Source organism: Amblyomma americanum, chromosome 2 (assembly GCF_052857255.1).
Source record: "Amblyomma americanum isolate KBUSLIRL-KWMA chromosome 2, ASM5285725v1, whole genome shotgun sequence".
Lineage (NCBI taxonomy): Eukaryota > Metazoa > Arthropoda > Arachnida > Ixodida > Ixodidae > Amblyomma > Amblyomma americanum.
Window position 1 is genome coordinate 164,902,255 of NC_135498.1, and position 12,400 is coordinate 164,914,654.

The 12,400-nt window shown below is 50.7% G+C and overlaps 2 protein-coding genes across 3 annotated transcripts in view; one reads left to right on the top strand and one right to left on the bottom strand.

Moving 5' to 3' along the window:
• Positions 1-12,400, top strand: part of Nab2 (Nuclear polyadenosine RNA-binding 2) — a 78,018-nt gene that overhangs the window by 53,215 nt on the left and 12,403 nt on the right. For both annotated transcript variants that reach the window (XM_077655421.1, XM_077655420.1), the window contains exon 19: positions 1,532-1,653. In XM_077655421.1, coding sequence (XP_077511547.1) covers positions 1,532-1,653 — 122 coding nt within the window. The remainder of the gene's footprint in view (positions 1-1,531; positions 1,654-12,400) is intronic.
• LOC144119236 (histone H3) lies at positions 9,541-10,080 on the bottom strand. Its single transcript, XM_077651906.1, has one exon. It carries the CDS (start codon positions 9,979-9,981, stop codon positions 9,571-9,573), a length of 411 nt encoding a protein of 136 aa, XP_077508032.1. The 5' UTR covers positions 9,982-10,080; the 3' UTR covers positions 9,541-9,570.

Below are 12,400 nucleotides of genomic sequence, written 5' to 3' on the forward strand. Positions count from 1 at the left end.
AGAAGTTGCTCGCCAGCTTTCTCTACTGCATGACATTCCCAACCCCGTCTGCCCTACTCACGACTTGGCGCCATCCCTCGCGTCCGCTATCCACCGTGCTATTCAGGAGCAGGTCGCTGCAGTTCTGCCATCCAGTCCCCCACCTCCCCCTGTGGCAGCCCCGCTCAGCTATGCTGAAGCAGTCGCCAGTACACGGCGCTCGCCCACCCCTGCCGCCTACCGTAGCAGCCTGGCCTTTTATGCTCCACCGGCGTCGATACCACCGTCGCCAGCCCCGTGTCGTCGACCCCGCCGACAACCTATGAACCTTTGGCGTACCGATGACAATCAGCCAATATGCTACTCTTGCTGTCTTCCGGGCCATGTCACACGCCTTTGCCGTCAGCGATCCCTTCGTTCTGGGGATGCCGTGCGCACGTTTCGTTATGATTACGAGCCGCCCTTGCCTAATCTCTCTTCTGGCTCATCTATGCGTCGCCCCCAGTACCCTACTCGCTGCTCGCCTTCACCTCGCCGACGTTCCACTTCTCCGATGCTCCGCCGCCCGGACCCCCTCGCAGAGGAAAACTGAATGCTGCAGTTCCAGAGGCAAGAACTGCCTGTTTTGCGAACTTGTTAAGTCCTCCATTTCCTCCTACTAACCTGATTGAGGTGTCTGTTGAAAGCGTCCCTGTTCTTGCGCTCGTCGACACGGGTGCTGCCGTGTCAGTAATTAGCGATGCCTTTCGCCGCAAACTTCGTAAGGTGTCAACGCCGCTGTCTGACTTTTCACTGCGTACGGCCACCTCTCAGCACATCCATCCCATCGCAGCCTGCACGGTGCGCCTTTCTATCAACGACGTCGCCTATACCATCGAGCTTGTTGTGCTGAGCGCCTCCTCTCACGACGTCATCCTCGGCTGCGACTTCCTCTCGACCGACCGTGCAGTGATTGATTGTGCCTGTGCTGAACTTGAGCTTTCTCCTGTGTGTAATGTTTCATTGTGTGACCTGCCTGTGCGCTCCGCTGAGCTTATTTTAGCTGCCTGCACCAACATACCTCCCTTCTCTTCTGCCATCGTTCCGCTCCGCCCCGACTCTTCCCTCAGCAGCCCTGTCTTTTCACACCCATCGCAGCTGCCACCCGCCATCAGCGCCTTCTGATCATAAATCCTGCAAGGGGTTCATCACAGAGCTAGCTGTATCACTGTATAGAAGAAAGTGCCTGGACCTTCCCACTTTCCCCACACCATCCCAAGATGGCCATCTTCCGGGACCAGACTTTACCAGTTTGAGTCACATTGGTTGGTTAGAGGGAAATTACATGATTTTTTTTTTTTATGATTCATCGCTAAAACACCAGTCAACAGTTGATGATGCTGTAAGCCATGGTAGAAGCTCCTGATGCATCCATCTTTGTACAAAAGCGTACTCTCTCCACGCGTGGTGGTGCAGGGGAGGGGAGTGTGCCAACAGTCTCTGGTGTGGCACTTTGTGGGCTTAGTTGCTCTCTCTCTTTCTCAAATGGCGCCTCGCCTGTTCTCCTCTGCAGCCATGCAAGTTCGGAGTGGCATGCCAGTCGTCGTCATGTCCGTACACTCACCCAGAGGGTGGCTGCGTGCCACCACCTAGCAAGCTCAAGTGGACCTCGGCCACTGCCAGCGCCAAGGCGGGGTGCGTAACCAGGCTGCCTGTGCCTTTCTCTCTCTCTTTCGTTTTCCCCTTCAGATTTCTTTTTCTTAATTTTTTCTGACAGCAGCACCTATTTCCCTCTTCTTTTAATGTGACTGCCTTAAGGGTCCTCTGCCACAGATAAGCCGACGTCGGCATCTTTGGCTGTGAGCGAAAAATCCACGAAAAATTCCCAGGGAAGTAAAGTAGGTTGCAGGCAGGGCCACCTAGATCATGTAACTTTCTGACATAATCACAATCTGCCCATTGGATTGGGATAAACTGTTCACCATGGCAGGCGGCAGTTAAATTAATAATTGGTCGCGAGAGCGCGTGGGAAGAACAACCAGGGGCTTGCAAACCCTACCTGTGGCTGTGTTTAAAACAGCCACCTGCCGGGTCAACAGCGCATCACTTAACCGCTGCACCACTATACCAGGAGTGGTATGAGGACTCTGAGTGATCTATGAATCCGCTATTTTTCGAGGGATTGCAGAAAATTAGGGGCTTCTCTATTAGGAGTTGCTGCTGAAGGCTGTGGACACTATGGCAGCAGACAGCACAGTTTCTCATGGACAATTTTCAGTATAACTTCCTGCAAGTTTTCGCTGCTTGTGGTCATCATGTCAGGGTGAACTGTACAGACTTGTGCCAGACAGCTGTATTGATGAGTTAGGGGCATCGAGGCTCTTCTTGATGGTAACAATTGTTGGGCGAATGCGGCGACGGTTTTTGGGGGCCAGCTTACGAGGCTGTCTAATACCCGTGCCACATGGGCAAACTTAATCCCATTAAGTGCTTACTGCCTTAAGTTTTAATGGCATTCGAGCGGTGCCATACGTGTGTAAATTTAATGGCATTAGCCTTACTGCCATTCGCGACCTACTGAGTTCGCCACAACTCATTCACCTGGGCAATGCGTACAGTAAAAGCTCGTTAATTTGAACTCGTGGGGGACTGAAAAATTGTTCGAATTAAGCGGAGTTTGAATTAACGAGCGGGCGGCAAAAAAAAAAAAAAAGATGGCCATTGCATTTGGCTGCTAGTGCCGAAGCCAAAATAGCCATATCTGGGATCGTTATCGAGGAATACACACTACTACTCTTTGAGGTCGGCGATTGCGGGTATTAAAATCATGCGAGTCCAAACACCAAAGGAAATAAAGATATCCAATCAATTATTGCGCCTGGAACTAATGATAAATGTACCCACGTGAGCGTCAGGCTTAATGATGAAATATGACACTATTTATGCTTCAAAAACATGTTTATTAACAAAAGAATAATGATCGAAGCATATCAACATGAAAAATAATCGGTGATTTGCATTTGTTTGCGCTTTCTTCGCCGCGACTCGAGAAGCATTGTCTGCAGCTTGCCCAACATCTCCAGCGCAGCATCCGAATTCTCATCGGTGGAGAAATAGCGCGCAGCCAGATCGAGTCCCGATGCTGCTTCACATGCGCTCGGAGGAGGCAACGGATCGTCCTCTTTGTCGGACTCGTCGTCGCTGTCAGGCGTGCTCGCCGCGCGTGAGTCGTGCTGCTGACTGGACGCAGCCTCGATAATCTCGGCGTCAGTTAAAGGCCCCGTTGTCTCCACGCCGTTGTCTACGTCGACAAAGCTCTCGAAGTCCACACCCTCCGATAAAACAGCGTAGGCAGGGTCCAGCACGATGGAGCCATCATCTTGATCCACTTGAACATCAAAGTCGGCTGTGCAGCAGGCTTCTGTGGTTTCACTGAAGCCACACTTGTGGAAACAGTTAGCGATAGTGTCTGCCTTGACGGCGTTCCACGATGTTGCCAGCATGTGGCAAGCTCCGAGCAGGTTGACATCATACGGCTTCCCGCTTTCCATGCATACAAGAATCTGTTCTAGGAGGTGCGCCTGTACAGAGTCTTTAGATTTTTAATAATCCCGAGGTCCATAGGCTGCAGCACAGCAGTAGTGTTTTTTGGCAAAAATGCCAGACGTATCGCCTTCAGTCCATTGATGTCACAATGCGCCGAACAGTTGTCGACGAACAGAAGAATATTTCTATTCTGTGCCGCGAACTTTCTGTCTAGTGTGCGCAACCAGTCCGTGAAGATTAGTCGCGTCATCCACGACTTCTTGTTCGAAGTGTACTCAACAGGGAGAGTCTTCACGCCTTTAAAGCAACGAGGCTTCGCTGCTTTGCCTATCACGAGCAAGCGGCACCGTTCCGTGGCCCGTCACATTCGCGCACACTAGCACGGTAACTCTTTCCTTGCTGCGCTTTCCGCCCGAGCACGTATCACCTTTATAGCTCACAGTCTTGTTTGGGAGCAACTTAAAATAAAGTGCGGTTTCATCAGCATTGAAAACATCGCTGAGTGGGTAATCGGCAAGATATTCCTTCAATTCACCTGAGACCCAATTTTCGCAGGTTTCTTTGTCGACTGCGGCTGCCTCTCCGCAGACGTTCTTAAACGTCAGCCCGTGGCGGGCCTTAAAACGTGATAACCAGCCTTCCGATGCATTGAAGTCGCTGATGCCCATTTGGTTGGCGAAGTCCGCTGCCTTCGCAGCAATTATCGGTCCACTTAATGGAATATTCCTGCTGCGAACATCCTTTATCCACGTAATGACAGCAGTCTCCATCTCTGGTGAGCCGACGTCCGTAGTCTTTTCCGCGAGGGCTCAATCTCCTTTTGGTAAGCATCGATGATAGAGTCCTTGTTCTTGATGTAGGTAGACAACGTGCTTTTTTTGATGCCATACTTCTCGGCAATCGCTGTCTTCGTTAAGAGACCACGTTCAACCGCCTGCAATATTTCAACTTTAGTCTTTAAATCCTTTGCCGAGTACTTTCCACGGCTCGCCATGATCGGCACAGTCGATGAGACGTCAGCGGCGAGATACCACGCAAACGAGCAAGCTCGCGCAAAATGCGACAAGAAAAGACTACTCGTGCATTCCACCGATCGCAGCCGCCGCAGCTCAACGAAAACCTGAAACGGCTTGCTCCGGAGCATCGGCGGCGGCGGCGCCCGCGCGTCAGAGAAAACCTGCTACGGCATGCGCCGGAGAGTGGTGTGCAGCGCACGACCGGCTTTATTACTTGGCGACCTGCTCACTAAGCCGGCTCCTACGGCGGCACTTGGCCTGGTAAATATCACGTGACACTTCAGGAGGGACGGCGCGCCGCAACAGGTGGCACCACAAGTTACCCCTCACTTCGGCAGCGCCCGCCGTACGCTTCTGCTAGCTTCAGTACGCTTGCACTGCAGGGCATGTGGCCGGCAGGCCGAGTTAAACCGCGTCGTTTTTTAAGCACGCACTGCAAAGACGTGTTAATATTCATTAGATGCAATAGTCGTGGACAGCTTTCTGTATACAATGGTAGTTACGAGCGCGAGCTGTCAGCTAACACGTACACCTGCGTCTCTGGCTCGTGAGCGCGTGATAACAGCGCAGAAGACGGCGTCTCGCGCTCGTAGCTTCCCCTGCATAGCCACAAAACGCTGTACCCGACTAGAGGCTGCTAGCGGTGATAATTTTTTTCTTAGAGCAGCAGTTTTGCAGTTAAAACAAGCTCAAAGAGCGGTTGTACTGGTGGGCGCGGCTCTGGTGCTACTCGAGCGGCGTTTTTTTTTTTGCGCGCACAGCTGCACAATTTCAACACGATTGCTTCTGCTCTGTGCCTAGCAGCATCCCAGGGCGAAGTCGCGCTACTTTTCCGCCAATTTGCGATAAAAAGCGCGCTATAGACACTTCTTATATACTAACACTTGTTTTCAAGAGCGTTAACCCAATTGTTAATCATTTCAAGACGCACTCTACATGAAAAATAAATAAAACCAGAGCCGAAAAGCTTGTTTGCCAGACACAATAGCCGGTCTTGGCCAGAACTTTATTTGACGCCAGCCAGGTCCTTACACATTTAGGACCTTCCCTGATTTTGGTTTGGCATTTATCATTTTTCATTTGGCGTGCTCTTCTGTCAGATCAGAGGCAAAATTGTTCAAAAATGGCCTCATAAACTTGTGGACAATCACCTTTAGCAAGGCCCTTCTGTGAGGCTCTGTGGTGTCCTTCGAGCACACAAACAGCGGATTTTTTGCAAGTGATGGCAGCTAGCACTAGGTCTGCAAACTTCTTAAGCCACCTTGGCCCCCTAACAAGCACAGGAGCCACACTTGATGCAGCACCTTCCAGGCGGCTGACGAACTGTACGAAAGCCAAGGTAGGATACGACAGCCCTCCCCGGTCCATGCCTGCTATGATGGCAGTAGTAACTAGTAGACTGAGAGGCTGGTGCCCGCTTGATTTACAGAGCGGAATGCAGCAATAAACCATCGCGGGCGATGATTTTGACGGCCTAAGAAAGCTAAAGGCTGTCAGATATAATTAAATTCTTAGCACGTATGCTGGAAGCAAGCAGAACAGCCGGAAACACGGTGTGCAGACGCGCACAAAAACACAACGAAGAAGCCGCGACTGCTACCGCTACGGCAGCCCACACTAGGCACGGGGGTAAGTTGTGGCGCCACAGAGAGCAGTGGCGGTCGAGCGAACTAACAAAATCGGGGGCTACGGAGGCGGCGCCGGTGAACAGGTCGCCAAGTAATAAAGCCGGTCGTGGTGCAGCGAGCGATGAGCGAGCGCGGCTTCGGCCGCTTATCTGTTTTTTTCAGCCAGTGTCCGCTGCGGCGTACGCGGTTGTTGCGACGCGCGTCTTTTCTTTTCTTTCTTTCCTCTTATCTTTGAACTCTCCTCTATCTGCACGCGGCAGCGGTGATGGCTCGGCCTGAGCCAATCGGCAGGCCCGTGCACTTTCCTTTTCATCCTTCCCTCAGTCGCAGCAACAACAACGCCGGAGGCTCCAGCAAGGAAATTGGCGGCTCGCCTCGTGCGTGCAAAAATGCGCGCTGGCTTATTTATTCTCGTCGCTGTGCATATTAAAAAAAAAAAATTCAATGCATTGTACTCGTTACGAGGCGACTTCTATTTACGAGAAGCAATGTCGGCTGCCGGCTCCTAGTTCGAATTAACCGACGTGAGTACCGGTACGTTCGAATTATCGGGCGTTCCGGCCCATTGATATACATAGGGCTTTGCAGGGACACGGGCATCAGTTCGAATTAACCGGCGGTTCGAATTAAGCGATTTCGAATTAACGAGCTTTTACTGTACTCTCATCTCCATTCCATACGCAGAAAAGCATGCAAGTTTGTTAGTAACAACTTCCTAACCAGTATTAAATGGTTAATTCATAACAATTCAGTTAGATGAGGCATCTCTACTGCATTATTGATGCGAAGGGCACCATTCTTACCAGCATTTCTGACAGATACTCTCCGCTTTTGTGCTGTGGTGTGCGGACACGCGAGTTTATGGCTATTTTTTCTAATTATCAAGCAAGATCAGCGGTATTTTCAGCGGAATAATTTTTATATTGCATTTGAATAACATTCCCGAGATACTGTGCTCTTTAGCACTGTTTATATTTGGGTGAAATTTTTTGACTGCCTTGCAAGCTTTTATAGCCATCGTGTCTTTCGTATAATGAAATTAAATGTGGACATGTAGCACCAACTCCGAGAATAATGGCATTAACAAACTTAAGGCAGTCATTGTGACTTTTGTGTAATGACATTAAATGTGGACATACAGCACCAACTCTGAAAATAATGGCATTAACAAACTTAAAGCTGCATTAGTACCAGTGGACGACTCCGTCCTTGGGGGCATAATGGGCCGACGGACCAGCACCTCCATCAACCGTCACACGGTTGTGACGGCAGTCCAGTAGGCAGGAAGACAGCGAATGGCTGTCAAAGAAAGGAAGCTGTGTATTTGATGACCTCGTGCCTGCAAATGGTGAAACAACTAAGTGGGGGCAATAGCGGCAGGGGCGTTTGGTACCACAGAATCACAGACACCACTTGGAAGATCAGAATCACTATCGCCATCGGCTACACTCAGATTAAAGCCGACAGACTTTGCAAATAAGTTGCAGAAGCTACATACGACAGTCTTGAACATCGTAGAAGTAGCTGCGCATGGCTACAATCTTGTCAGAGAAATATGGTCTCTTTTTGCATTACTGACAAAGTGATAAGGCTACGTGCTGTTGGCTTCATGCATGAACATAAAAACGTTACAAGGCGTCACGCCAATATATCTGGATAGATGTGCAGTACTTGTGAAGAGATTACTGCCTGTGGAAGCATAGCAAGATATAACACACCTAGCCTTTGGTGTGGTGTGATGCAGTTGGCTTTGTAGGTGATATTGCTGTCTTTGTTGACTCACTTAAAACGGTACAGATGATAAAAGACTACCCAAGCATCAGGGTCATGTTTTGGGCCAGCTTCTCTGGCCTAATTACAGCATGGGCGCATCTGTTGAATAGGGGTATGCTAATACACAAAAACAAATGCAGTACTAACCACTTCTCAACTGGTTTGATATGGAAAACAAGTGCCTAGTTTTGTGTATTTTGAATTTTTGAAACATTTGACCCATGGTTAATGCCGAGCTACTGTACACCACTGTATGCCACATTGTTTATGCGTGAGGCACATGCATGACACGTTTCTGCTGCGAACAGGTTTTAGCGTGGTACAAGGCCAGCTTGGGTTAGCATGACAAGAGTATGTGATGCTGATAGAAATAACGACACCAACCGCAAGGTGTGTGGAAAAAGAACAAATGCTTACTTGAAAAGAAGAAAGTCTTGGAGAGATCGAGGAAAGTTTGGGTAAGGCAGCAAGTCACAGCTGAAACCTTTTTTCCTTTCTTTTGCTTGCAGGTGTGTCTGAAAGTTCACGTTGGGTTTCAGTTGTGTGCATGTTGGATTGAAGTTTCAAGTTGGAGCATTAGTCTCATGCATTTCTCACCAACGCTAGGGAAGACAATTGAGAACCTTTGCATCTAACGAAAACACCATAGTAGAGATTATCGTATTTACACGATTGTAAGTCAACCTACTTTTTTAAATTCGAAAATCCGAAGTGGGGGTGTCGACTTACAATCGAAACGAAAACACTGCATTATAAGTGAAGGTGAACCAAACGAGGTATCAGGCATGCTGTAGCATGGTTGAATTTTTGCTGCGCGGCTCCGTCGCATCGGTCTTGGTGTTGGCCTTGAGCAGCAGCTATATCAACGCGCAGCCACTGACATAATGCTGCTGTTGAAACGCCACACCCCTGATAACTGCACAGGGGACACTAAAGTCATAGTGAGCTTTGATGCAGCCAAAACCTATGACAACATTCATCATGCCACCATCTTACAAAATGTCCTGTCCTAGCAGTGGGACCCAGGATGTATGCATATGGTGCCCCCTCCATACTGGCCCTAGCAGGGGTTTCACATAGCAGCGCTAGAGAGAATGACGAAGTGGCTTTACTGAGACAGTAATAGAGAGCAAGGGACGGGATTTTTTTTTTTTTTTCGCCACCGCGGGCATCTGCCATAGATACCGAAGGACGTGAACTGGGACAGCGGAAATAAGCCACAGCAGGCAGAATGCAGACACGAAATAAAATAGGTGAGCGGACGGTAATATCGACAGAAACTATTCACACAGCAATAAATACGTACGCGGCGTATCAAGGTGCACCTAATGTAGGCGGCGCGTGCTGCATTCACTTGCGCGCCCAGCGCCGCATTTACCCCCACAAAACTGGGCGCGCGCGCGTGACTTGTGCAATGATGTTATTTACAAGCGCGAGCCCGCGGAAGACGCCAGGGCCATGGCTTTCAACAACTCACCTCGTTTTCCAGCAGCTGCGAAACGCAGTGTTCGAGAGAGAGGGACCGGCCGGGTTCGGAGCTCGGTTTCGTGCGCCCGTGGCCAAAGCAAACATTTGGGTGGTCCTGAGAAGGACCGTTGTGATGCGTTGCTGCGGCGGCGGCGGCGCCAAGTGCCGGGCGCCACTGCGCTCTAGGCGCGCTCGCCGCGGATGCGCCTCGCCAGCTGGATATCCTTCGGCATGATGGTGACGCGCTTGGCGTGGATCGCGCACAGGTTGGTGTCCTCGAAGAGACCGACCAGGTATGCCTCGCTGGCCTCCTGAAGTGCCATGACGGCCGAGCTCTGGAAGCGCAGGTCGGTCTTGAAGTCCTGAGCGATTTCTCTCACCAGGCGCTGGAAGGGCAGCTTGCGGATGAGAAGTTCGGTCGATTTTTGGTATCGGCGAATTTCACGAAGTGCCACGGTGCCAGGCCTATATCTGTGAGGCTTCTTCACGCCTCCGGTAGCTGGCGCACTCTTACGAGCAGCCTTTGTGGCCAGCTGCTTGCGGGGGGCCTTGCCACCGGTGCTCTTGCGCGCGGTTTGCTTCGTGCGAGCCATGGTGCCGGACGCGGACGCTGGTAACGGACGGACTGCCTTCGGAGACGGGCGGCGAGAGACTGTGTTCCGCGCCGCGCGGCGGCGCTGCTCCCTCGCGCCCTCTCTCCGACCCGATTGGTCCCCGCTGACGGACCGATAGCTTCCCTCCGTTCTGCGGCGGCCGCCAGAATGCTGGAAATACTACTTTTCGAGCGCGCGTTGGTTTCGCGCCTGGCAAAGGTGAGACAAGTGGGTGTGGAACCGTGGTCTAGCGCAAGATTACGGTGCGCCTATCCTTTAGGTTTGCCCGCACAGCAAAAGCAGCCCTCTGGCAGGAGCCGGGCGTACGCGGCAGCGTCGACTTTGCCACCACACCAGGGTGTCGACGCGGTTGCGGGTCGTTCCGTGTGGCGTTAGCGCACTGCAACGAGCTTGTCTTCTTGGACATACCGGGCAATGAGTCTTTCGAAAAGAAAGGCGAAGCTACTAGCGCGACAGCAAGCAATGAATGCTCCGGGAGACATTCTGAGTATAGAACTGAACTTTAGTTGAGGAGGAGAAAGTAATTATTTTCGCTGTTTGTTGGCTCATTTCAATAGGCAAAGGAAGGAGGCAGCAACCAAAATTGTTAAGTGCACTGCGGTCGGCATGAGCGAATGAATGTGAGAGGCGAGTGTAAAGATTAAAGTGGTGGCGTGCAATTTTATAAAAGGCACTTTTTCTCCCTGCCCAGGCACTGTGGCTGCTTTCCCAAGCTTGGATGTGGATACCTTACAGTGTGTCGCCGCCGCATGCCTGAAAAGCACGTGCCGTTACTGGTGTAGAACAGACTGTCGCGCGTGTAAAAAAAAAGCGGCGATTGTTGGCCGAGTTAGGCCGCATTACTGGAAAGCAATCATAGAAGGTTCAACGCCAGCGGAGAAGACAAAAGTGCGGAGCAAAACGAAGACCCACTACTTCTCACAGCCGCCTGCGAAGTTCATGCGCTTCGCTGGATAGGTATGCGCACAACGCTATCAGTTAGAGGCTTTCTTGTCTTGGAGACAAAGAGCAACGGGATTGCGAAAAAAAAAAAAAAAACTCCCCGGGCGCCAAGCTCGCAAACCACCGCAAGAGATGAACCAATTTACTATTTACTGCACAGAAAGAACTGGGCACAGTGCAGTGCACGGAAGCCGCGCATAAATGCCTAAAAGCTCTCCTGCATCTGCGGGACAATATGCTTCGAGTACTAGGCAGGCAAGGTTAGTGAGCAAGAGCAGCGCGCGTAAAGAATGCATCCCATCTCTCCGTAATTGAGGTGTACTTCCTGCGGTCACCTTAGAAACAAACGGAAGTGCATGCCTGGGTTAGATCAACTGACTGCGGCCAATTGAAAAAAATAGAAAGAAAAGTGCTTTATATCCACTGCCCTGTCGTTTTCCTTGCATAGCATAGGCCAGGATGTGCATATCTGTAGGGGCCCGCGTAGAATAGCGCTCTGCTACGGCCGCACCGCAACGAAATTTGCGGGCACAGTTCCGACGCTTCTAGCTTGCAAACCAAAAATAATAACAAAAATTCGCGCAGGACGTCTACCGGCCTGGGTGCGAGCCCCCATTAAAGCGCCCAACGCTTGCCACGCAACGGAATACTTGAGGCCCGGAGCTGAGCTGCTCCTCCCTCCCTGCCAACGCAACACAGTCGGCGCAGCGCGGGGCTGCGGCGCCCCCTTCGTGTCGCCTGCGCAAGTATACCAGCTTTCATACGAGGAGGCCCTTCGGGCATTGCTCCACTCAAGTCCATTTCAGGGAAATAGAGGCATGTTCCAGGGTTTTTCTGGTTAATCCAATTGTTCCTAATGCACTTCAAGAGATGCACAGGATCGACCACGTAGAAAAGAGGGCGAGCGTTATCGGCTGGATGGGGATAGACAATGCTCACCTGAGGACTTGTAGCAAATAACGACATCATCTTGCGGTTCAGAGCATTGTTGTCCGTTATCACAGCGATAATTTTGAGCCCCATTTTCTCAACATTAATGATTATGTTCTTAGCATGCTCGTGCAAAATTTCTGCGCTCAGTTTGCTCACAGGTAATATGTGAATGACGTCCTTGTTTGCAGAAAGGAGTGATTGTACCATGAACACATGGGCTGTTGTTGCTGGTTCCGTTGAATGAACCGACGATCCTACTATTGTGCCCCCTTTGTAGTCGAAGTATGGTTTTATGTGGATCTCATCGATCATCAGGGTCACTGTCTTCTCGTGGTCTTTCATTGATTTGACTCGTTCTCGGATGTAGGAGAGACAGTGCGGTTGATTTTGCTCCACAAGAGGGTCAGCTTTGTAATTTGAGCAAACACGGCGCAGTGTGGAAGGATGGGGCAGAATGATTCTTGATGCAGCTCTTGTGAAGTGATATGCGTGAGGAGAAATTGAATTCAAAATACTGGCGAAT